General features: G+C 32.6%; 1 protein-coding gene across 4 annotated transcripts in view; it reads left to right on the top strand.

The window, feature by feature from the left end:
- The window catches only part of CNTLN (centlein), a 247841-nt gene that overhangs the window by 61966 nt on the left and 157911 nt on the right, over positions 1-27964 (top strand). For all 4 annotated transcript variants that reach the window (XR_004319147.1, XR_004319146.1, XM_032477635.1 and 1 more), the window contains exons 6-8: positions 2660-2793; positions 11174-11336; positions 21698-21892. Coding sequence is in view for 2 of the 4 variants with exons in the window: in XM_032477635.1 (XP_032333526.1) it covers positions 2660-2793; positions 11174-11336; positions 21698-21892 (492 nt within the window). In the remaining 2 variants the exon portion in view is untranslated. The remainder of the gene's footprint in view (positions 1-2659; positions 2794-11173; positions 11337-21697; positions 21893-27964) is intronic.

Genomic DNA, 27964 nt, shown 5'->3' with positions numbered 1-27964 from the left:
AGTATCTTTCTGGATATGTTGTTTCAGGCAAGGGAGACAAAAGCTAAAGTAAACAAATGGGACTACATCATCCTAAAAAGCTCCTGCAGTCTAATCTAATTAAATCTGGGTGTCTGTAGATTTTTTAAAAGTTGTGGTAAAATACACATAACATAAAATTTACAGTCCTTATCATTTTAAAGTATATAGTTCAGCAGTGGTAAGTATATTCATGTTGCTATGCAACCAATTTGCAGAACCTTTTCATCTTCCAAAAGTGAAACGTGTTCATTAAACAACTTCCCACTTACCCCCTACCCCACCAACAAGCTCCTGGCATACACCATTCTACTTTCTATTTCTGTGAGTTTAACTACTCAAGATTCTTCATATAAGTGGACTCATACATTTTTTTTTGTAACTGGCTTATTTGGCTTTCCATAATTATCTCAAGTTCCATCCATAGTGATTCATATGTCAGAATTTCCTTCCTTTTTTTATTGTGGTAAGAAGTACATAACATAAAATTTACCATCTTAACCATTTTTAAGTTTACAGTTCAGTAGTGTTAAGTTTATTTACATTGCTGTAAAAGAGAACACCAGAACTTTTTTGACTTGCGAACCTGCAACTCTGTTTATTAATAATGACTCCTACTGATTCCTCACCCTGGGCCTTGGTAACTACCATTCTACTCCATGTATCTATGAATTTGACTACTTTAGATACCTCATTTAAGAGGAATCATTCAATAATTATCCTTTTGTGACTGGTTTATTTCATTTAGTATGTCCTCAAGGTTCATCCATGTTGTAACGTGTAACAGGATTTCCTTTCTTTTTAAGGCTCCAGTTTGCTCCATTTTATGTATATAGCACATTTTGTTTATTCATTTGACATTTGGGTTGCTTCTACTTGGCTACTGTGAATAGTGCTGCTATTAATATGGGTTTATAAATACGTTTTCAAGACCCTGCTTTCTGTTCTTTTGAAGATATACCCAGAATTGGGATTGCTGGATTGTATGGTAGTTCTGTTTTTAATGTTTTGAGGAACCCCCACATTGTTTTCTGTAGTATTTTTACAGTCCCACCAACAGTGTACTGAAGTTCCAACTTCTCCACCTCTCAGACAACACTTGTCATTTTTTTCTTTCCCTTACCTACTCTTGTCTCCCCTTCCCTTCCCTTTCTTCTCATTCTTCATTCTCTCTTTTTCTCTCTTTCTCACTTTTTCTTTCTTTCTTCCATTTACCCACCCACCTACCTATGTATCTATCTTTACTCTTTTTAAGTAAATGTGAATTTAAGAAGTACAGACATACCTTAGAGATATTGTCGGTTTGGTTCCAGACTACCATAACGAAATGAATATTGTAATAAAGTAAGTTGCACAAATTTTTTGGTTTCACAGTGCATATAAACGTTAGGTTTACATTACACGATAGTCTTTTAAGTGTGTAATAGCATTATGTCTAAAACAACAATTTACATACCTTAATTAAAAATACTTTATTTCTAAAAACTGCTAACCATCATTCTGAGCCTTTAGAAGTTGTATTATTAACATCAAATATCATTTATCACAGATCACCATAACAAATACAATAATAAAGAAAAAGTTTGAAATACTGTGGAAATAACCAAAACATAGAGACATGAAGTGAGCAAATGCTGTTGGAAAAATTTCGTCAATAGACTTGTTTGATGCAGAGTTGCCACAAACCTTCAATTTGTAAAAAATACAATATCAGTGAAGTGCAATAAAGTGAAACATGATAAAACGAGATATGCCTGTACTCAGAGTGCTATCTTGGCTGAAAACTAATATTTTTGTCTTTAAAGGATCACTCTTGTTACTACAGGGTTAATATATGAAGTATGGGAGCTTTGCTAGAGTAGATTTCTAGTGGTTGACCTAAAACCTGGTGCTCATTTTTAGAAATAATGAACATATAGTGTATATATGGGCATAGTCTAGTTTTAGGTAAAATATTCATTTCATACTTTATGAAAATAATTAAAATTAATTTTATGATATATTTTTTGAGAAAATATAACATCAGTTTTTAAATTGTTTCAAAACAAAAAAAGATTTAGCAAATTGTCAGGAAGAAAAGACCAGTTTTGAAGAACTTTAGGTGAAATTTCATCATAGTCAAGAGAACTCAGCATGATCTGAATCTCAAACATTGTTAAGATTATTTTGATATTTTTATAGTACCATTTTTTCTTATTTGAGTGTATCTATGTGTCTGCATTTAAATAATGCAGGAAATACTAAAATATCTGCCATTCGTCCTGATTAATGTTGAAATAAATGAGCTCATTTTTTGTTCATGTAATTAACAACTTTTTTATTGTACAATACTTTCCTTTTTATAATTTTAATAAGTACATTTCTATATAGGTTTTCAAGTTTATTTGTTTTAGATTCTTAACTTTCACCAGGAAGTCATGATAGTTTTACAGTTTCTGAAAAAAGTAACCTATGACTGGTGTGAAAGTTGCTGATTGTACTAAAAATTTTATAATTTAATGAAAACAAGAAAGTATAATTTAAAACCCTACCAAGTTTTCACTGTCATTTTGTACATTATTCAGTTAAATATAACAGACTATTAACTTTATTTATTTGATATTTATTATATTTGATTGTGATAAAAGTACTCTTCTTGTAGGCCTTTGAAGACAGTTTAATGGAAGCAAAGAAAGAAATTGAAGTGTCACAGAGTAAATATAATGCTCTATCATTACAGTTGAATAATAAACAGACTGAACTTATCCAAAAGGAAATGGATATCACTTTGGTCAGGCAAGTATACTCAATCATTAATTTAACATTATAGAAATGTCCTTAGTCAGAATGTCAGCATTTTTGTTTATTATCAGCACCCCAAAATGACAACAGTATGTCTTCTGTAAGTACTTATGTTTGTGCATTGAAATTACCTGGAATTGTATATTCATGTATGACTGAAAAATTGTGCTGTACACCAGAAATTGACACAACAATGTAATCTGACTATAACTCAAAATAAATAAATAAATAAATAAATAAACAAATAAATAAATAAACAAACGAACAAACAAATTTGGGAAACAAACTGGGAAAATCGGGAGTTTCACAGAATTGGGAAAAGTGTGCTCAAAGATTTCTTTTTTTTCAAGCAGGAAGCATCTTTTATTGTTCCTTTCAGTTCTCAGTCTGTTTTTTTTTTAACATTTTTTATTGATTTATAATCATTTTACAATGTTGTATCAAATTCCAGTGTAGAGCACAATTTTCAAGTTATACATGAACATATATATATTCATTGTCACATTTTTTTTTCTGTGAGCTACCATAAGATCTTGTATATATTTCCCTGTGCTATACAGTGTAATCTTTTTTATCTATTCTACAATTTTGAAATCCCAGTCTATCCCTTCCCACCCCCTGCCCCCTTTTTTATTGAGTTATAGTCGTTTTACAATGTTGTGTCAAATTCCAGTGTAGAGCACAATTTTTCACTTATACATGAACATACATATATTCATTGTCACATTCTCTTTTGCTGTGAGCCACCACAAGATCCTGTATATATTTCCCTGTGCTACACAGTACAGTCTTGTTTATCTATTCTACATTTTTTGTTTCAATTTTTAACAAGGACGATGCATTCATTTGTTTGTTTCTAAAATTCCTACCTGTGTGTTATATATATAATATTTATTATTATTATAATGAACAATAAAGAGTAATCCAGTTTTGACTTTTTATTTTGGTATGTTCTAAATAGTTTTAGTTTGTGAAATTTTTTTTCTATATCAAAATACTTACTTTTGTAATACTACTCATAAAGTGGAAGTACTTGAAAGATCTTAAACTATGTATTATATTATAATTATCTTTATCAGAAAATAGTGTTTGAATAAATCATAAATATATATACATATACATACATATGTTATACATATATAAACATATGTATGTATGTATATAAACTTTTACACTTAAGCTATTTAAAATAAATCATACAATTAAAATTTATCACATACCTGTATAAGCACACTTTCATTCTCTGGTGCTACCCATATAAATATGTCATATATATATGTAATATACTGTATATAAATGTTGTGTTTACATATGATATATAATTATAATTAACATCATATATAATTGTGACATATATAAATGTAAAGACTTAAATATTTATTTATATATGTATTTAGTGTATTGCAAGATTTATATATCAGGGCAGAATTTTTGTTTGAGTAACAGATTAATATATATATATATATATATATATATATATATATATTTTAAAGCAAAAATCCATTGTGTCACATACCCATAGGGGTAAAGAAAAGTGTAAACTTTACAGATATATAGTGGTTGACTTATTTACTCATGGTATAATTTTTTTTAAGCCAATAGTTTGATGAAGTCAGAAAAGTAATTCTGAATAGTAATAGAATCTTAGTTCTAGAAGAAATCTTAAAATTATCATTTATTCCTAGCTTTTACCCAATAAAAAAGCTTTTAATCTTTGCTTGATGCTTTTAGTTTTTAAGTTTTTCAGTACTTTTTAGGATTTAAAAAAAATTCATATTGTTTAAATTTGTACACTGTTTCATATATTTAGTTGAAATTTACGTTTTTGCAATATCCACCCATTTATGTTGGTTCCTTATCTAGAGAATCTGAGACACTCTAATCTCTGTTCTGTAATTCAGACCTTCAAATAATAGAAGATAACTTTATTAATAATTTTCTTTTTCATTAGTTTATTAACTACTTTTTTTTACTTGAACAAACGTGGTTTTTTTATTTTTTTAACATTTTTTATTGATATATAATTATTAACTACTTCTATTTCTCGGAGTGTTTATGTATATATTTTACAGATGTTATATTGTTTTGGGTTACCTTTCTGAATACATTCCATTTTGTCAGTGTTTGTATCATCAATATTCTTAAAATATGGCAACTGTAATTGCAATGAAATATTCCAACAAGACTTTTCCATTTTAGAGTATGATGGAGCTAAACTATTGGATGGAATATGGGATTCATTCTAGGATACAGTGCAGTGTTATATGAATGAAATTTGAATAATTATATTTTCTACTGAATTTTGCCCCTGCATTTGTGTACTTGAATTTAGTATAAGGTAAGGGCTATAAGCTACAGTAAGTAAGGCAGTAATGTCCATAGGTGGACATTTTCTTACAAGATGCTAAAAGAATGGACTGTGTATAATTTCAAGAGTTTGATTATAAGGATTCAGAGGAAATAGCACAAAGTTGGAAGATTGGGGCAGAGGACTTTGACTCAAACCCTCATTATAGGGTAGTAGTTGAGATGCCTTCAGTGTTTTTCCTGAAGTTTTTAGAACAAGAGTTACCTGTTGAATATACTACATGTTGCCTGTGTTTCATTTTTATTTCTTACATGGGGATATGTGTAGTCATTATGATATACCAGCATTACTTTATTGAACCTGTATATGGTACAAAAGACACATAAATCATAAATATAGGAAAAGTGGTTTAGATACTTCTTATGCACTTTTCCTTGTTGATAAATGATGGCGTTGACCTGACTTTATTTCTTTGTGGGTTTATTTCTTTGAATTCCTAATTATTTGCATATTTATTGAATATTTAATCCACGTCACCCATTGTGCTATGGAATATTGTTGTGAACTATTTCTTAAAATTTTTACCTTGAGTTGGAGTATAAATAAATAAGTGTGTGTGTGTGTGTATATACATATATATATAAAATGTATACAAACATCTCAATATAGACTTAGAATTTGCATAAAAATTGCTAACCAGTTAGGTTGTCTAACTAAATAATTCTATAATTACATGGAGTGTGGTCTAAGTGAATAATGTACCTTCCATTGAGAAGGTAGGCTATTGTCAGTTGAGTTGAGAATTTTTCTTAGAAATTAGTTGTGAATCTCCCACAAAGAAAGAAAAAGAAAGAAAGAGAGGGAGGGAGGGAAGGAAGGAAGGAAGAAAAAGACAGAAAAGACAGAAAGACAGAAAGAAAGAAAGAGAAAGAAAGAAAGAGAAAGAAAGATAGAAAGAAAGCAAGAAGAAAGAAAGAAAGAAAGAAGAAAGAAAGAAAGAAAGAAAGAAAGAAAGAAAGAAAGAAAGAAAGAAAGAGAAAGAAAGAAAGGAAAGGAAAGGAAAAAGAAAAGAAAAGAAAAGAAAAGAAAAAAGGAAAGGTCAAGACAGAGCAGTCATAATTTTGATTAGGAATATCATGAAAGTCAGAATCCTGAAGTTGGATTAATGCATCTGGATTGCTGGTGTTCCCAAGCACTTAGAAGAAGCAAGTGTAAATTATCTCTTGAGGATGATAAAACAGTTCTGTTCTCAAATTATGTCTACAGTTTTGCAAAGTAATGTCTAGCACATAGAAATATTAAGTATATGGTCAGGTAAGAATAAAAAAAGGCATAACTGGAAATGAAGGAAAAAGACCTAATTATTTGCCTACAGTATGATAAATTAACATAGAAAACTCAAAAATAATTTATTGAAATAGTGTTTAAATTAAAAAGTGGGTTTAGCACATTTGGTAGATATGAGGTCAGTGTATAAAATTCAACTGCATTTTCACTATGGCCAAGATGGCATAGTAAAAAGACCCTAAATTCACTTCCTCGCACAAGCACCCCAAAATCACAACTATCTTTACAACAGCCATCAGTGAAAAAGACCAGAACCTACCAGAAAAGATGTTCTACAGCTAAAGAAATAAAGAGGGAACCACAGCGAGACCAGTGAGAGGTGGACTTGTGATATAATCAAATTCCATACCCCTCCAGGTGGGCAACCCACAAACTGGAGAATATAGTACAGAGGTTCTCCCACAGGAGCAAGAGTTCTGAGCCCCATGGCAGGCTCCCCAGCCTGGGGGTCCGGCACCGGGAAGACAAGCCTGCAGAGAATTTGGCTTTAAAGGCCAGTGGGGCTTAATTGAAGGAGCCTCACAGGACTAGGGCAAGTAGAAACTTCACTCTTGAAGTGAAGTCTCACACATACTGCGACACAGAGCAGAAGAAATAATTTGATAGGGGCCTAGCCAGGGCTTACCTGCTCGTCTTGGAGAGTCTACTGGAGAGGGAAGGGACAGCTGCAGCTCATCCTGGGGACATAGACGCTGATGGAGAATATATTGGGGAACATTTAGCTGCATGAACATTGCTACTGTGGCAGCTAATGTATTGGATCATTAGCTCCAAGACCTGGCCCATTCAACAGCCTGCAGGTGACAGTGCTGGACACCTCAGGCCAAAAACTTAATTGGGTTTTTGGGTTTAACTAACATCTCCACCCATTAGCAGACAGGCTGCCTAAAGAGTAAGGAGGCCACAGCTGCCTCTGGGCTTGCCCCTAGACATAGCCCAGCCCACCATAGGGCCAAGACCCAGCTCCACTCACCAGTGGACAGAAACCTTCCATCAGGAAGCCATACCAAGCCTCTAGACCAGCCTCATCTACCAACGGGCAGACATTGGAAGCAAGATAACTACGATCTCACAACTCAAGCCAGACCCTACCCTGGGACCAGGTGGGCCCTAGCCCGGCATACGAGGAGACCAATGCAACCTTCACGACACCCTGGACCTCATACCCACCTAGTCCCAACAATCTGAAACAGGCTCTGGGATTGCTAGGCCCTGCAGTCAGGCTCCAGGAACCATCTGTGACTGCCAGTAGACTGCCATGATCTGGCTTTACCGCCAGTGGGTGGGCAATAGCCCCAAAGTCTTTGGGACCCTGACTCTGCCTATCAGTGAGCCAGCACTAGCCCCGAGGGCCCCGTAGGGTTCTGCAATCAGTTACCTCGTGACCAGGCCTTGCTAAACAGCAGCCAGCAGCATTTGCACAATGCAAAACCTGACAACCACCCAGATTAAGAGCCTGCCAGACCACCCACATAGGCAGCCCATCACAATAGGACTCACCCAGCCCTCTTAGGGTGAAACCCTGGAGCATATAGCTTGGGTGACAAGAGGGGAGTGCACTGCTGGGACACATAAGACACCTCCTACAGAGGGCACTTCTCCAAGGTCAAGAAACGTAACTAACCTACCACATACATAAAAATGCAAGTAGTAACTTAGATAAAATGAGGTAGCAAAGGAATATGTTTCAGACAAAGGAACAAGAAAAAACCCCAGAAGAAGAACTAAGTGAAGTAGAGATAGGCACTCTACCTGAGAAGGAGTTCAGTGTGATGATCATAAAGATGATCAAAGAACTCAGGAAGAGAATGGATACACAGAGCAGGAAGTTAGAAGTTTTTAACAAAGAGTTAGAACAAAGATTTAGAAAATGTAAGAAACAACTAAAGATAGATGAAGAATACAATAACTGAAATAACATATACCATCGCTGTGTATTGTATCCTAATCTGGAAGTGGTACAAGGAGACAAATGTGCTAGGCATGCAGCTGGTTGACCTCAAGTGATAGAACCATGAGCTGTATAAATATTATAGGCTGAAGTGGTAGTTAATAGTATGAGGCAGAGCATGGGACTGAGAGTGGCAGGTGACACTGAATCTGAAAAGGTATATAAGGTGTATCTAATATAACAATAAATATTTAATAGGCTATAGGAACTATGCTAGGTGCTCTCTTTATAGCAATGAGCAAAAAAGTCCCTACCTTCATAGAAGTTTTTATTATCTCCACATCTTTGCTTTCTATTGAGATAACTCAGAGAGGCAAACTGATTTTTGTTACTTACATTTTCGAGACCTTACTTAGGTCTAGAAATTATAGGAATATAATTTCTATAACTATAATTATATTCCTATAATTCCTTCAGTAACTCCTACTGAGGTATACTTTCCTTCTGAATATGCACAAGGAAATTTCTTTTTTCTTAATTCTAAGTACTCCTCCTTTTAAATAAGTCCTGTTTCTTTTTCTTTACTCATTTTCAAGTGAAGAAAAGTCTACACAAATTCAGTGTTTTCCAGTGGTCCAGATGTGTGAGTTTCCAAAGCCTAGTTTGTTGTTTACTTTTGATACTGGTCAAGTTCCACTTTCATATTTATGACGTTGTACATTTCATCTCATCTAGTTTTCAAAGAGTGCTGTGAGGAGACACATAGAAAGAAACATACCTACATAGTATAAAATTATGCTTCCATTCCACTCACTGAGATGAGAGTATGCTCAGAAAACAGCAGAAGATGAGAGTAAAGAATATGCTTTTCCCTTGGTTGATTTTTAATTCCCAAGTGTCTCATATTATGAGCACCTCCCAACTCCAGTGTATTTGTTCTGATTAAAGATATATTTTGTTCTAAATGACCCTTAAATCCAAGCCAATTACTGGTTCTGGCCCTCTCTTTAAGAAATAATATCTTCTAGCATTGCAAAAGAAATATGTTTTCTGTGTTTTGCATTGTATTAGATGATGATATGTTGTATTTTCACCATGTCCCCTTTCTAAATGCAACATTTACTTAGTTCTCCTGGCTAACGTGTCTTGACTATTATGCTGATGGAATTTTATTCTATGTCTTTTGCTGATCTCCTTTGATAATTCATGCCAGCGTTATTCTTAAAAAATAGCAGTACTCAGCAAGCATCATTACTATAGGTCTCTTCTCTCCTTTTTCTTGTATTACATTTCCTCCAGGCATTGTGCCATTCTTTCCCTTCCCCCATTTTTGGACTATTATTATCTGCAGGTTTCAGTTTTTTGCATAATTACAGGAAAAAGTGCTGTAGTCTGAATGTTTGTGTCCATCCAAAATTCATAGGTTGAAATTCTAATGCCAAATGTGATGGCATTAGGAGGTGGGACCCTTAGGGAAGTGCTTCCGTTGTAAGGGTAGAACCCACATGAATGGGAATAGTACTTGTGTCAAAAAGACCTCCCAGAGCCCCCTAGTGCCTCCCACCATGTGAGGATGTAACATGAAGTCTATGACCTGGAAGAGGGCCCTCACTTGACTATGCTGGCACTCTGATTTTTGACGTCTAGCCTCCCCAACTATGAGAAATAAATTTCTGTTTTTTTGTGAACTACTTAGTCTGTGATATTTTGTTATATCAAAAGGATTAAGACAGATGATGTATGTACATGTATCTGTGTGAGTTCAGGGGTTGCTGTTGTGTCTGGAGAACATTAATATTCTACACCTCTGAAAAAGCAGAGCTCATTTCTCCCATCTTAATATACATCCATCTTCAAGAACTGCGTATCTTTTTTGTTTCTTGTTTTATAAGTTTTATCTTATGTGATAGAATCACTAGATTGAGGTTATAGTAAAGTTTCCACTAAATAATAGTCTCTAAAATATATAAAAATAGTTTCCAAAAACAGTCTCCAAAATATACTATAAAGTATATTTCTGTGAAATATATCTCTGTAAATATTTTTCCCTTCAAATTGATTTTATGAAATATTTTCCAGTTTTGTGTGATCTGTATCACACAGGATTCACCACTACAGGAATCTGGAAACCTCTATCCCAGAGGTGTGGTTTTGTTAGACCTTAGTGCCATCAGTACCATCACCACAATTCATTTGTCCTCCTACTTACGACATTCATGCTGGGTGGGTTGGAAGGACTGATTTCACGTTGTATTGCGCTCTTGCCTTCTGACTTGTTTGCTTCATCATTTCCTTCAAGCTGGATTAGAGGAATCACAGGGATCCCAACCCAGGTTGCTTTAAGGAACTTTAGTGATTTAAGAAACTTTGGCTTGAAAAGTTAATTTGCCTTTTGGGATTCTTTTTAATGCTTATAAATAGTTCCATATAATATAAAATTAAAGGTTGAGTTACCCTGTGTTCAGAACTGTCTGCTAAGTATTGTTGGCATCAGTGCTCATCAATTCATGGAACTGAAGTATAACTTAATTTCAGTAAGAAGGTGGTACTATGTCTGTATATCTAGGATTTTTATTAATATCAAGCTATAAAAGAAAATTGATAAGTATTTGGCTTTGAAAGTCATAGTAGTACTATCAGTACTTTCTAGGTGTATGTGATAAATATTAAATACTTTGTATGTTATTTCTCTTATTAATATGTTTGCTGCAGTAAAAAATAATAGATGAAAAAATTTGAAGCCAATCTATAACCTTAGATGAACACAGTTATTTAACTGAGATGATCTTTATTCATGCTTCTCCCTGTTTATTGCTTGCTTTGCACAGGAAAGAGTTGCAGGAGCTGCAGAATCTTTATAAACAGAACAGTGCACATACAGCACAGCAAGCAGAACTGATCCAGCAACTTCAGGTTCTGAATATGGACACACAGAAAGTGCTGAGGAACCAGGAAAATGTTCATACAGCTGAGAGTATATCATATCAAAAAGTATGCTTTTATTCTGTCATAAAAATGTAAATTTATATGTATGAGCTTATATAAATATATAGAATTCAAATTTTCACATTTCACCATTTCTTTATGTTGTTTCTTCAAAATTAAAAATGAAGTATGATTCAGTCTGATAATATCTAAAATCATGTGCATTTTCTTTATGCGCTGTTAAAGCTGAAACGTTTAAAATATATATGCAAATTTATCCTGTAGGATATTGTTTTTATAAACTGGAGTTTCGATACTACTATGAAATACACTAGGACTGTAGCGTCCCAACCAGGAAGGATTTGGGGAATGGGATTATTCAGCCTTTTATAATGAAAACTTAGCTGTCAAGTATAATTTTATACTTTATGACCTAAAGCAGTCTTTTATTATGAAATTTGTGCATTATTTTATTGGTAAATCTGCACAAACACAAATAGGTATGCTGATGAGGTCTTCAGGATCAATATTTTCCAAGGATTTTCCCCTCTTTATTTTTGTGTTTCTTTTAGTAGTCATTTTACTTTACACTTGTTTTAGGAGCTTCTCAAGAAGGTTTACCAGGTATTCTGACTGACTCAGCAGCAATAATTATAGCTAGTGATTAAAAAAACACTTACTGAATTCTTTATGTTTTGTGTAGTGTACTAAGTTATTTATAGAAATAATTTACTTTCTACATAGGTCAACCATATGAGATTGATGTTATTTCCTCTTAGTAACTGAGGCAGCCAAGGCTTAGAGAGGTTAAAAAGTGAAATCTATGTTATTTGGGGTTTTTTTCTGTTTAAACTTACTCTTCTCCTAAAGAAGCACTATGAAAATTCAAAATCTATAAATAATATGAAGTAAATAACTATTAAGTGAACTTTAAGCACATGTTTTTAAATGATGCTTTGGAACAGTGATTTTTCAACGTAAATTCTGTGTTCCCTTCAAGTTTCCCCAGGACGTGGATGATACCAAGCATTAGGGCAGTGCCTATCCTCTCCACTTTGAATAAAGCAGCTCTATCTTTTTGTTTTATACAGTGGGGTTGCTTGTTATGCTTTTGTTGCTAAACCAGACTCCACCGCTAAAATGACTTGAGAAACTGGACCTTATTAGTAACTTTAATTTTTTTTTCTCTTTTTCACTTGTATATTTATTTAACTCAAACATTTCTCCCTCTGTCTTAATTTTTGCTTGAAACTCCCCAACCCATGACAATTTATATTAAAATGTGACTTATGGCTGCTTGTTTTTAATGTTCATAACTCTTTTCTCTCATGTGCTGATACTTTTTCTATTTCTCTTCTCAGCAAGAAAGAACTTGGTAAGGTGAAAGAAAAAGACAGTATTTCCCTTGGTATTTCCCTTTTCAGTCTTTTATTCTAAGATTCCTTTTACAGCCTTGCTTAACCCAAAATTTAAGATAAATTGTTTCAGCCTTAATTCTCCTTTTTGGTTGATTCTTAACAGTCTCTGCAGAGAGCAGCCATCTTTTTTATAATCTACCTGAAGACTTTTATAGATTTACTATCATTTCAAGCAACTGAATACTTAAACATTTTTATTTAAAGTGATTGTCACCAAAGTGGTACATGCCTGTTGTGGTAAATTTTCAAATAATACAGACTGTATAAAAAAATTAATTTTTCTGCTCTCCTGCCTGAAGCCCTTGCCCCAGATGTTCCACTCTTAGTATTTGACAGTATATCCTAGAGTTCTTCTAGGAAAACAGAGTATTTTAAAATTACTTCTTCTTTTTTTAATTATACAAAAGTTACATGAATATGTTGTTATAGAAATTGAAATGATAGAGAAGTACTGATAATGCTAATCTAACAGAGTTGAGTTCCCTTTCACTCATCCCTGTTCATTTCATTCCCCTCCCCAGGGGTAATCATCTGAGTAGTTACTTCAGCCCTTTTCCATGCAATATATACTGTGTGTGTACATACATGCATATCACACATCTAGGCATCTGACTTTTTAATATTAATTAATTTATCCTATATTTATTTTTTTACTTTTTTAGAGTTACATTTAACAAATAATATGCCTTGGGTATATTTCCATGACTGTACGTATAGCTCTTGCTCTCCTCCTCCTCCTCATCCTCCAACAGGAACATATGAAGTACAGGTGGATTTACCAGAGTGTAATTTGATGATTACTAAGAACTCCCTCCCCAACTTTTTGTTATTATAAACTTGCCTACAGAAGGAGGTGTTCCCCATCTCTCCTATAGCATTAACTTTTCACTACTGGATCATTCTCTTGCTAGAGAGTAGGTTATTGTCTTACACAGGAAAGAATTCAAGAGCAAGCCATACTGAAGTGAAGGCAAGTTTATTTAGAGAGATACACATACCATAGACAGAATGCAGTCTGTCTCACTTACCAGCAACACTTGTCACAGTTGATGGCGCTCTCCCTTAAAACACTTTTTTTTCTCCTTGTTTGCAGCACATCACAATTGTGTGGTTTTCTTCCTTCAGTTTCTAGCTGTTCCTTTTCTGGTTTTTGTTTTTGTTTTTGTTTTTTTTACCTCGTCTTCCTTAGTTGGCCTGTCCTCTAAATGTTAAAATGTTCCAAGCCATAATCTTAGGCACTCTTTTTCCTCTGTTCAAATTCATACAATAGGTGATTTTATCCTCCCACCTAGGCTTTCAAAATCATATTATCTATATGCTGTTGACTCCCAAATTTGATTATCTACTTTGGATGTCTTCCTTGACCTCTAGGAAAGTATATCTAATTGCGTACTCAGCATCTCTTAACTTGGATGCCTAAAGGGCATCTCAAACTTCACATGTTTGAAACTAAGCTATGTCAGTTTTGCCTTCACCATGTGTATGGAATCCTACTACTTCTCACCACCCCTGCTGTGACCACTAACTTGTATTACCTGAATGATTACAAGAGTTTCCCACTTTGATTCTTTGCTCCTGACCTTACTCCGTTTGAGTTCATTCTCAGCATAGATGCCAGGATGTTCTTGCTGAAACTTCGTAAGTCAAATCAAGTCACTCCTCTCTTCAACTCCTTCCATTGGTTTCCTGTCTCATTTAGTAGAAGCCTAAGTTCTTACTATAATCTGTGAGACTACACGATCTGGCTCTGCATTACCTCTCTGGTCTCATCCTTGCCTTCTCTTCTCCTTGGTCCCTCCACTTCAGCCACATTTAACTTTTTCTCACTCAACATACCAAGGGTTCTGCAACCTCAAGGTCTTTGCACTTGCTTCCACAGCCTGGTATCTCTTAACCCACTTGTCTACATAGATGACCTTTTTACCGCCTTTACACTTCACCTCTCAGAGCTTAAAATCTTGTTGATAGCAGACAGTAAATAGGAGGTGTAAGAATGATATATATTCTAATAGCAGCAGGATGTATGGGAATATAGCTGGAGCAGGTTTCTAGGTTAAGGATAAAAAAATGACTCTCCATAATGAAATGATGTCAGTGATGTTTATTCTAAGATAAGAAGACATCAGTGAGACAAATTTGTTTCTCATAACTCCTCTATATGAACTCTAGCTGAAACCAGAATTCCCTAGTCAGTGACTTCACTAAATTTGGAGAGTTAGAACTTATATATTCCTATTTGGACAACTTGTCATACCCTGAACTTTGATTAGGGATAGTTTTTGAAACCACATAAACCTTTCCCCAAGATCATCCACTCCAAGAATCATTATCTGTAATAATGAGGGATATGATGACAGTATGTTGTGCTTATGAATATCATGGATGCAAAAAGGAAAAAAAAAGTAAACAAATCTCCTGCTTTAGAGAACTGGCTTGCTTTTCCTTGTATTGCTCTATTTTTTTGTTCTCTTTTTCTCTTCAGTTTGAACTCCCTTTTCTTTCTGTTCTTCAGAAGTTGCCTCTCAAGGGGCAGGAGGTTGGAGGGAAGAAATTCACTGATTTTTAATTTGATACTCATTCTGAAATGGTAATTCTCATTGTAATATTTTAATTTTGATGTTATTTTAGATACTTGTAGTGTTAATAAAGTTTTCATTGGTATGTTTAACTGGACTTAATTCAAAAGTCCTTGAGTATTTATTTACATTATAAATTTTGCCTGCAGTTAGTAGATATTACAGTTAATGTTTCTTTGGTAATCTACGTACAGATAGTTACCCATAAAAACACAGGAAATAAAACCTTTGTAATTCCATCTCTCAGAGGCAAATACCATTAACATTTTGAATATTTCCTTTCAGATTTTTAAATACATTTTAACATATCCGTGAAGAGCCTAGTATCTTTCACTTCACATTATATTAAAACAATATCACAACATACAACTATTTTGGAAATAGTAATATAATTTATTTAACCATTTTTTCATTGTTGATCACATATGCTGTTTAAATATTTCACCATTGTAAATAAAGCTGCAATAAACATCTCTTTCCTGTCAGTTTAGACTATTAGTGTTAGTATTAGAGAATATTGAACGTGTATACACACACACACACTCACAGATACCCCCAGGAAACAATTCTTTTTACGAAAAAGCTAGTGACATTATATTAATTTTGTGCAGTCACTCTTAATTAGTTCATACATAAAGATAGCCAGTTTAAGTGATTAAATAGTAAGAAAACACAAGGGATAATGGAGTTTGAAGGAGACCTGCCTACCACATGAAAAATGATCAATAAATATTAAGTTATTGAACTTTGGGGACTTATGTACAACACTATCCCATTTACTATAATAATGCAATTTAAAAATCATAGATGTTTATTTGAATTGTTGTAGTATTTTTTAACCTTATAAGCATATATTTCTATCTTAATTTAAAGATTATTCTAGTACATTTAATTTTTAACTATTTGGCTGAGTAGGTTCTGGAGTGGTATAAAAATGTGGAAGAACTAAGAATACAACTTGGAAGTCCTTCCAGTTGGAACATAATCATAAATAAAGAATATAAAATTATATGATAAGCCAGGGAGAATCTGTGTTTACATTTTCACACATTATTTTAAAAATATATTATTTAAGCTGAGATACAAATGTAAGTCACCTCCACCAACCATATAATAATAATGGTTAATATTTATTTGAGCTATTGTATATCAGCCCCTGGGAAAAGGGATTTTGCCTCATATTTAAGCCCCACACCAACCCTGTGTGATATATTATTACTATCCCTTATTATTTTGTAGATCAAGTAACTGAGGATTAAAGTCAAATAGCTACCAGGTGCTAGAATTCAAATCTAGATAATTTTTTTTTTAACTGAAGGGTAGTTGATTTAATATGTTTTTAGGCATACAGCAAAGTGATTCAGTTATACATGTATACACACACACATATATATTCTTTTTCAGGTTCTTTTACATTATAGGTTATTTTATAAGATATTAAATATAGTTCCTTGTGCTAAATCTAGCTAATCTTGAATCCAGAACCCACAATGCTAAACTCTTGTTATAAAGCCCACAGTGCAGTTCAGTTATACATGGAGTAATGTGGACTTATCCTTAAAGGGTTCTGTAAAGATTCTATAAACTTACATTATTCATTTTACTCAAAATTTTTTCAATACTCAATAACTTTTTATGTTGGGAAATGTATCTTGATGTCTAAGTTAAATGTTATTCACAAAATTCAATTGCATTCTTTTTGGTGAAAGGGGAGCTCAGCATGATATCATCCTTTGTGAAGAGAGCCCCCATCAGTATTCTTCAGCCACTGTTTCCCTGATAGTACAAATTTGGTTTTTTCCATTTTTCTACAGCACTGCAGTTTTTAACTTCTTGAACTAGAGATTTTTTTTTATTAGACTTCCCTCCCCCACCACCCAAAAATGTATCAGTTGTGGACTTCAGGATTTTTATATTTGGGAATGGTCACATTACTTTATTTATCATATATAAACAGTATGCTACTGTTCAAACTTCCAATGTTCATTTACACCAAATTATTCACCTTAATCCTAGAGCATTTTACTTAGTAGTTGTCTTTATTTTTCTTCCACATGTATTTTTCCAGGTATTTTAAAATAAATTTGAGTAATCCAGTAGTCCTTGCAACAACGAGATGAAATTGTTTACTTACAAATTAAGATTTGCAAATCTTTTTCAAATATAACGAACATAAATGAATTTTATCATTTCCAAATAATAATCAGGCTTAGCTTTAAGATATGGGGGAGTTGAAATAAAAAAATATTACGTTAATAGTTTCTCTGATTCTACTAAGTTTACTTTTTTAAGAGTTAGGTTTTCTTAATTTACTGTTTCTGATCGAGTTTCTGTTTCTTCCGTCCTCTTCTCATAGTTCTCCTTTCTACCTTCTTTTTCACTGTCCTATTTCCTTTCCCTTCTCCCATTTAGTAAGTTGATTTATATCATAATATTCATTTCATTGTCTGAAAAGATAAAAACAGTTACCCTCAGTGGTAGGATGAGGGGAATGAGGAAGGGAGACAAAGGTGAAGAGAGAAAAAAGATTTTTGAGCACAAGAATAAGGTGAGTCATATTTTCCTCAAGGTCTCTGTAACAAATCATTAGTCTCCTACCCAAAACTACCTACCAGATAATCTAGAGGGCTCCTCTAGAAGAGAAGCACCCATTAAGAGAAATAAAAATAAGCTAGTGTATTTTCTTCCTCTGAGCATGCTGTGGCCATTTATGTAAGTTTTAATAGTTTTTCTCCCTTTGCCTGTTATTTATATACATGTGTATGATTTAAATATAGATGGGAATTGTGTCAGCATTTACAACTTCTAGACTATCTAACATGTTTGGGTTACTAAATATGTATGTTATCACCTTTTGTTCTATTTAGTGACAGTTACATGACGCGGACTAGTATCAATGCAGGAAACTAAGGAGTTAGGTTATACATCCTTTTAGTTTAAACTGCATGTTAAATCAGATTCTTTGCTTCTCGTTTTTATGCTATAAACAAATAGAATTTTCACTTTTAAAATTTATCATCTCAATCAGAGTGGCAAATAGTATGCTTATTCACTAATATGGAAAATTTTATCCTTTAAACAAATTAGTCATTGGGTCACAGAGCATATACTTTTTCAAAATTGTTTAGGTAAATAATATGTAATCTTGTTCCTCAACACTAATAAAAATATGAGATGAATACTTCAGGCTAAGCACCTCAAAGTTAAAGGTCTTGGAGTTTGGGGTGATATTTCTGGACATAAGTTGCTTTCTGTCGCCTAGGGATCCTCTTAATGTCTTTTCATTTTTATTTCTTCAACAAAAAAATAAACAGGTAGACTAGTAAGCATAATAAATTAATTTAGGGATTATAATGTTTGATACTTTTAAAGTATATAGGGATGGTATGATTAAATTTTTAAGGGCCAGAATCTTGTAAAAGATTCTGGTCTATTCCAGCTATTTGGACTATTAGAGGAAAGAAATTGTAAAGTGCCTCTCTGAAAACTTCTGAAAGCAATTGTGATAAATCAGGATGCCTAAACCTATACAGATGAGTGAATTTGTTTCCTTACCTGATTTACTCACTTGGGAACTATTTTTTAACTCACTCGACTATTATTAATGGGTTGAGAATAACATGGTGTCTAGCCAGGGGGCTTGGAACATCCTAAACCTTTGCCTCCTTACAAGAGCTCCTAGCAAAACAAACATTCTGTTAGATCCTGAGGCTTTGTCACCAAAAATATAGGAAAAATAAAAATAGACAGACAATCTCCTTGAAGGCTTTTCTAGCCACATTTACTGGTGGACCAGGGCCTAAAATTAAAAATGGCTGAAGGGTTGCCTTTGCTTTCTTTAAGTGCACAGCTGAGTGGTCTTATTGTTATTAAATAAGTGAAGTCCAATCAGCCATCATAAAAATAGGCAGGTAGGAGATGTATATTTGGAATAAGATCTAAGGCATAAAAGAGAGTTTGTCCCAATCCACGGAGTAAGGCTGGTTGAGATCATCTATTTCAGACTTTATCAATTCTTTTTTACCAACTGCTAGAAGGATGGATATTTTCAAAGAAAGAGTTTGCCTCAGTGTCAGAGTTGCATACCCAGTCCTATGAGATCAAGCCAGGGCAACTTCTGAAGAGGAAGTACAACTGCATAAATTGAATGGCAGAGAGAGCCAAGTAGAGAACATAAGAAGAGAACTGTTTTTATGGAATCAGAAAAGAAGGGAGAGAAGAGAAGAAAAGAGACATTAAAGTAGAGCCTTCTTCCATGAAGGAATAGGCACAGGAGCCTTACATCTGTGAAGGAAGATCCCAAGACATGACACCCAAGAGAAAAGTATACTGCATCCTTGGCACTAAATGGCTAGTTAATTGGTCTTCATTCCTGATGGTGCACTATCATTATGCCTGTACTTTGGGCAATGGGAGGGAAACTGTGGGTTTTTCTTTGTCAATACTTATTACTGTTCATGGGATTCTCAAATATTTGAAATCCGTATGTTCTTTTTAAAAATATTTTTATTGAGGTATAACTTGAAAACTATACATTTTTTAATAATATTGTGGTCTGTTATTTTCCTCCAAAGATTTCTACTGATTGGGTAAAAACTTGTTAATATTATAAAGCATATAAATAAGACAGAAAGGGGGTTAAATAATTTTTCAACTGAAAAGTGACTCTATATGCTATTCAACACTCATCCTAGCTTCAGTTCTCTCTAGTCAACTTAGCTCTTGTCTCCAGATTTTGCTTTCTTCTTTTCTACCCTGAACTCAATCATGAAAGCAGCAACACAGCACAGATAGGTCACTGTAAGGCCCCTTCATTGTTCCTCAAAGCTGTCAGGTTCCTACTGTCACTTCCCTCTAACAATATCCAATAGTATCAGCTGTGGAAAGGACACTGGATATACTCCCTGGTATAAAGATAATTGGAAGGGAAAGTACAAGTTTATGTCCTGCAGTTCTTTATAAATCATAAAGACAACCTTTCTTTTATAAAAAAAATTTTTTAGACTTTGGCTGTAAAGTGAAATGGATTATTTAAAGTATTTATAGTAATATAGAGGTATAATCCTGTACAGAAAATAAAAAGTATAGTGAACTAATTGTCAGAGGATTGATTTGGAGGGTCATGTTTTTATGACAAATTATGATATCTGAAAGAAAGTTTTAAAAAGATTTCACAAGCCTTTTTTATTTTAAAATTAAAACAATTAAATTATAGCATACAAACAGAAAAGTACTCTGACAACTTTTGTGTAGTTAAGTTTCTTCCCATAAGGCAAGAATAACTAATGGAAGATTCTCCCTGTCTTCAATTGAATGAGGAAACCTAAAAACCTGCTGTTTTAGCAACGTAATTTTGAGATTCTACCCTTGGGAATTTTTCTTTTTTTTTTTTTGTAAGATCTCTATCTCATTATTAGCCTTTTTTTCTCTTTAAAGCAAATCTTAATTCTTGGGTCACATTCCCAATGTCATCAGCAAATATATATATGGATTTTTTATGAGAATCAGTTACCACAAATTGAATTATGCCTCATTAAATCACAATCCTAAGTTAGGATGAAAAATCACCAAGTAAGTTAGTGAGTATTAGAGGAATACCGTTGTTTACCATGTATGATCTCTGCATGACACCACTTACATACCATATACTGTCTCACAGTATTGATAAACTCTATTTTTAAATTTATTTAATTAATGTTGCCTTGACTTAAAAAATTAAAATTATCTATCATGCTATCAGAATACTGATTCTGTTTTATCACTCTTTTCAAGATCTTCAGTGATTCCCTGTTGCCTACAGGAACAAGTCCATCTTCCTTAATCTGGCATTTAAGAGTCTTTACCTTCTATCTGCAGTCTTATTGCCTGGTTTTGTCTCTTATTATCCCTTCTGCAGCTCCTCCCCTACTGCAGGTGTAGATGCTTATTTATATGAAGTGGGAATATATCAGTCAGCCTTAATGAACTCTCAGTTTTTCTTTTTTTTCTTTCAAATGTATATATTGAATCCAATTAGACTGATATATATCTTATACTCCCTTTCTGTTTCTTCCTTCTTAGAATGACTTTTTGTTTTCAGTCATTTTCTGTAATACCATCATGGCTCAATTCAAGTCCTTTCTTTTCATGAAGCCCTCTAAGATTAATCTAGCTAGCTTAAAATGTTTATAGCTTTCTTAGAAATTTATCACACTTTTTCCTATATTATAATGGGCAATAAAACATACTGCCTTTTTAACATCAGTTGGAGTTTTATATTGATATTTGATTATATCATGTAGTTTTCCATGTGTATTGTTTTTCCTCTTAGACTATTAAAATAATGGGAGGACAAGGATTGTGCCATACATAGACCTCATATATATGATACATATATACAGACATAACTATTTTATTGATTATTAATAAATTTGGATATATTTTTTCGAAACAGCTTTACAATGAGTTACATATTTGTTTTGAAACCACAAAATCAAGTGAAGCTATGCTCCGACAAAATGTTGTTAGTCTTCAGGATCAGCTATTTCAAAGAGAGCAAGAAAATGCTAAATTAAAAGAAAAGCTTCAGGAATCACAAGGAGCACTCTATCCTTTACCTCAAGAATGTGATTCAGACCACTCAGAACAGGTGAGAGACACTTTCTAAAGCTGTTTATCCAGTATAATACCATATTAAATAATCTACAATTGACTAAAACACAAAAAATTTAAATAAATTTGCATATGTTAGAATGTGTGTCAGATACTTTTGCATTGTGCTATTTTTTGTACACTCTGTAGACATGGATATTATATATAATATGAATTCATAGAGAAATGCATGTAGAAATACAGGGTCTATCTGGTATAGTCACTGGGATGAAACATTTGACTGATACATGATAATGAAGAGGAAATTAATAATTTTGAGACTTTTTATTGAATGGGCTAATAGAATGAAAAGAGTATTGAATAGGAAGTCTTATAAAGTATTTGCCATAATTCCTGGTATATGGTAATTAATATCGTTTAGTCCCAGTTCTGCCACTTCCTTAATATATGATTTTGGAGTTTCTACCTATTTCCTGTGCTATTAAGTAAGACAGTGTAAATATATAGATAAATATGCAGGTTCAGGATTAAAATAAACTGGGGATCAAATTATAGCTCTGCCTGTGAGCTTTGTGAACTTGAACAAATTTCTTAACCCTTTCAACCAAAGTTTCTTTACAAATAAGGTGTTGATATTAGTGGTATCTTTGTCATAGAGCTTTGTGAGGATTGATGAGATAATGCATGTCAAGAAAATGCAGAGCTTATCATATAGAGAATATTTAGTGGTACCTCTTTTAAATAATCTTCAAGGTAACTTTCAGCTTTAAATATAAAAAATATAAAAATCCTATACCTATTCCTATAAATTTATTTGTCTTTAAGGGACTCGGCATTTCTTCAAATTTTAACTTTAATTTTAATTTTAAGAAATGAAATTAATAGAAGAATGACCCTTTAACGGTAATTTTTCAACCCAGCATATTTTGTCTTGCTAGTTACTCTAAGACAACAATTTAAAATTTTGTATTGTATTATATGTCATTTTTTTGAACATCAGGTGCACAGAATTGGATTAATCATAAAATTTGTGTCATGACACAGTATTATGTTATGTGCATATTTGTTTTAATTCATTTATTGTTTTTTATTATAATCAACACCCATGGTCCCACCACCTAATCCAAGGATAGGAAATTACTAATAACTTACATCTACTTGTATCCTTCTCTCTTTTCTGGTACCCTGATTCACCAGAGATAACTGCTAAATTGTTTACCATTTTGATTATTTTTAGGAAGTTTTATCACATACAAATTTATGAGGAAATAGAATATTGTCTAGTTTTGTCATTGGTAAAAATGTACCATAATGTGTTGTTGCCTGGCATTTGGCAGTTTTTACTCATTACTGTGTTAAGATTCATCTAAGATGTTTGTTATAACTGTTCATTTATTTTTAGTGATTTAAAATATTCTATTATATGTGATTATACCGTAACTACTTGTCCATTCATTTGTAGATGAGTATTAGGGTCATTTCTAGTTTTTTGCTGTTATGAATAGTGCTGCAGTTGACATTTTTGTACATGATTCTTAGTACACACATGCCTGCATTTTTGTGGAATATAATGGGAATCCTGGGTTTAGGATGTGAAAATGTTACTTTCACAGAATACATGTCACTTATTTTTCAAAGGGGTTTTCATCAATTTTACTTACACCAACAATGGATAAGAGATCTGGTTGATTCCCATCCTCCTCACCACTTGGTATATTGTTAGACTTAGTTTGTTGACAACTGAATTAGAATAAAATAATTTTGTTTTGATTGTCATGTATATATCACTGATAAAGCATGTCTTCAAAGGATTACTAGCCAAGTGAATGCCCTCCTCTGCAAAATGTCTATTTATGTCTTTTATCCATTCTTCTATTGGATTTTTTTCTTACTGATTTTTAAAGGTTCTTGATATTAATCTCTAGTACATTAAATGTGTGGCAGATATTTTCTCTCTGTGTACCTTTTCATTTTCTTTAATATGTCATATGATGAACAGAAATTCTTGATTTTCATTTAGAAAAATTAATCTTATATAGTTGGTGCTTCAGTATCTCATTTAAGAAATCTTCCCCTATCCCAAATACAGAAATATTTGTGCGTCTGTTTTCTTCAAAAAGTTTTAAAGCTTTGCTTATGTCATTTATATTCGTAATTCATTCGGAATTGTGTTTCATGTATTGTATAAGGTAAGGATCCATTTTATTTATTTATTTTTTCCCCACATAGTAGCCAGTTTTCACAGCTCAGCCTATTGGATGATCCCCCTTTTTCCTGTGTGGTGCTGGGCTACCTCTGTCATATATCCTAGTCAGTATATTTGTATGCTTCTTTCTAGACTCTGTATTTCTAGACAATGTTATGTCATCTTAATTAGTATAGCTTCGTAGTCAGTCTTTATATGCAACAGATCTACTTTCTTACTGTTCTTTAAAGCATTTTGACCATGTTGGCACTTAGCACCGAGATCTAACTTTAAAGATAATTTATAGTTTAATGAAAAACATTATTGAAATTTTCTTAAACAATTTTATTGAAGTGTAACATACAAATAGTAAAGTGTTGTACAAACTTTAAATTTATAACTCAACAACATTTCACAAACTGAACACATCCATATAAATACTACTCAGATCAAGATACAGAATATTACTAGTATTCAGTAAATCTCCATAATGTTCCTAATTAGTAGCTATGCCCATAAAGTAATCACTACTTTAACTTCTATCATCATTGATTAGTTTTGATTAGTTTTGAAACTTATAGTGTTCCACCTTTAAACACTCTGTATGTTATGTTTGTTTGGTTTTTTTGGTAAATATCCTTTATTATATTAGGAAGCTCCCATGTATTCATAGTTTGGTGAAAGTCTTCATGAACAGGTATGGAGTGTATATAATATGTCTTTTAAGATGATGGTAGGCTTTTCCCATTTATTTTGTTAATAACATGGTTAATTACTTTGATTGTTTTTCAATTATTAGTTCAGTTTTGTATTTTTGACATAAATCTAACTTTGTTGTACTGTTTTATTATTTTCAAATATTGCTGAATTAAATTTGCTAATGTTTTGGTTAGGATTTTCGCATCTATATTCGCATCTAAGGCTATTCGGCTGTACTTTTCCTTTCTTGAATGTTTCATGTTAGATTTGATATCAGGGTGTTGCTGGTATCCTAATATGAGTTGCAAAGTAGTCTCTCTTTTACACATCACTAGGAGAGTTTGTGAAAGACATTATTTTTTGCTTTTTAATAAACACTGAATGCTTTCCTTCTAAGATGAGGAACAAGTCAGTTCTATTCAATATTATACTGGAGATTTTACCAAGTACAATAAGGCAAGAAACAAATGAAATCATACCAATTAGAAATAAGGAAGTAAAACTCTTTTTATTCACAGAACCTGAGCATCCGTATAGAAAGCCTACTGAATCTATGATGAAGCTCCTAGAAATAGTAAGTAAATTTAGCAGTGTTGCAAGATGTAACATCAGTATACGGAAGTCAATTATATTTCTAAATATCAGAAACAAATAATTAGAAATTGAAATTAAAAGACAACATCAAAGCCTATGTAATAATTAAGGATAAATTTAACAAAATGTGCACCAGACTTATATACTGAAAAGTACAAAATATACCAGAGTGAAATTGAAAGACATATGTAAGTGGACAGCTATGCAAAATTCATGAATCAGAAAATGCAATATTGTCACAATGTCCGTTCTTCCTGTATTGATCTATTATGTAATCCCAGTCAAAATTCTAGGAGGCTATTTTTTTTTTGGACAAATACAAGCCAATTCTAAAATTTATAGGAAAATGCAAGGGACCTAAAAGAGCAAAATCAAGTTTCATAAAAGGTAAAGTTGGAGGACTTACACTGCCTGATTTTGAGACATATTTATCAAGCTCAAAAGTCAGGATTGTGTAGTTTTGGTGTTATAATTGACAAAATAATCAATGGAACAAAATAGAGTCCAGAAAAATACCCACTAATATATGTCACTTTATAGTAATTCTTGAAATGAGGGTAATGTAAGTCACTTTATTCTTTTTTAAGAATGCTCTGTATATTCTTGCTGTGTGGCTTTTTACAGAACTTTTAGTATCAGCTTCTCAGTTTACAAATAAATGGTTAGAAATGTTTCTAATTTCCCTTGTGATTTTCTTTTTGCCCTTTTGGTTATTTGGAAGTGTGTTGTTTACTTTTGAAATATTTGTGGTTTTTTCCCTGTATATCTTATTTTTATCCACTTCTAACATACTTCTATTATGGTCAGAGATAGTACGCTGAAAGATTACTGTATTTGGAAATTTATTGAGACTTGTATGGCCCAACTTATAGTCTTGATGAATGTACTATTTTTACCTGAAAATAATTTGCATTCTGCAGCCATTGAGTGGTGTGTTCCTTAAATATCAATATTAATTATGGTGTTGTGGTTGATAGTGTTCAAATATTCTGTCCTTAGTGATTTTTATGCTTAGTTTTTCAAAAATCAGTTTTCCTGTCAGTTGCTGAGAGGTGTTAAAAGCTACCAGTATGATTGTAGATTTTTGTTTCTCCCTTTAATTTTGCCTTATATTTTAAAGCTGTTTTATTAGGGGCATACATATTTATGATTGTCATGTCTTTCTGATTATTCAAGCCCTTTGCCATTATAACTATAATTTTAACTATTTTAGCTATAATAATATACTGTTGACTTGGAGTCCAATTTTATGATGTTAATATAGCCAATGAGTCTCTTTAATGATTACATTTTACATGGTAGTATACTTTTCCCTAGTCTTTAAATTTCCATCTGTAGGTGTCTTAATATTTAAAGTATACATAGTTTGATACTACTTTTTCCATCCTGATAATTTTTTTCTTTTCATTGCAGTGTTAATCCAGTTAAATTTAATATAATTATTAATATGTTTGGGTTAAGTGTACCATCTTACCATTTGTTTTCTGTTTATCCTGTTTTCTGTTCCTCTTTCCTTCCTTCCTTTTGGGTTAATTGACTGTTTATATATAAGTTTTTTAAAGCAATTAAAAATGTCACTTTTCTGTCTTCTGGACTCCACTGTTTCTGATGATGTCAATGGGAATTTGTTTCATTATTCACTGAAATGTGATAACGTCAGTGTTGTCTGACTTTTTTCCCCAATATTTTAACTTTGGTTTTAAGCATTTAATTTTGATATTCCTAAGTATGATTTTCATTGTAGCCATCCTTCTTGCAGTTTGATAAACTTCTTTTTGTATATATATATATATATATGTATTTTTTGTTTATATATATATATACATATTTTTTTTTTTTTTTACTGAATTGGGGAAATTTTTGACATTATTTTCACAAACATTTTCTGACTTCTCTCTCTTCTCCTTTTGAGACTCTCACTTCACTAATGTTAGACTTTTCACTGTTGTCCCCCAAAGTTAGTGAGTCTCCATTTTTTTCAATCTTTTAATCTATGTTTTTTAAATTAGGTAATTTATATTAATTACTCTTCAAGTTAACTGACATTTCTGCTATGTCCAATTTTCCCTTAAGTCTTTTCTGTGAATTATTTTTCAAATATTGTATATTTCCATTCCTAGAATTTTCATTTTATTCATTATTATAGTCTGTATATATTTGTGGAATTTTTCTGTTTGTGCATTATCTTATAAACATATTTTTCTTTAGGTCCCTATCATAATAGTTAGAGTAGATTCTTTAAAATAATTATATTTTAATTCTATCTTCTGGATCTTCTTGGATTTAATGACTTTGTGGTTTTCCTTTGCTTTTGAATATGAGTCATATATTAATATTTTCTCTATGTCTAACAATTTTGGATTATATAATGTATATAGTAACAAATATTTTATAGAGACTCTGGTTTCTGTTGTATTACTCATAAAAGTTTTGAACTAACTTTCTTTCTCTCTCCCTCCCTTCTTTCTTCCCTCTCTTTCTTCCTTCCTCCCTCCCTCCCTCTCTCTCTCAGAATTTAAATAGGTTAGACTTAAACTCCAAGCCCCGATTTCCTTCAAGTGGTAATGATTAAATTTCTTTTAAGTTCTTTCAACCTTACCTAGATTACTTAGAGATCTGCCCAGTGCATGA

This window comes from Camelus ferus, chromosome 4 (assembly GCF_009834535.1).
Source record: "Camelus ferus isolate YT-003-E chromosome 4, BCGSAC_Cfer_1.0, whole genome shotgun sequence".
NCBI lineage: Eukaryota > Metazoa > Chordata > Mammalia > Artiodactyla > Camelidae > Camelus > Camelus ferus.
Note: the sequence above shows the minus strand (reverse complement) of the source record. Positions and strands in the feature narration are given on the sequence as shown.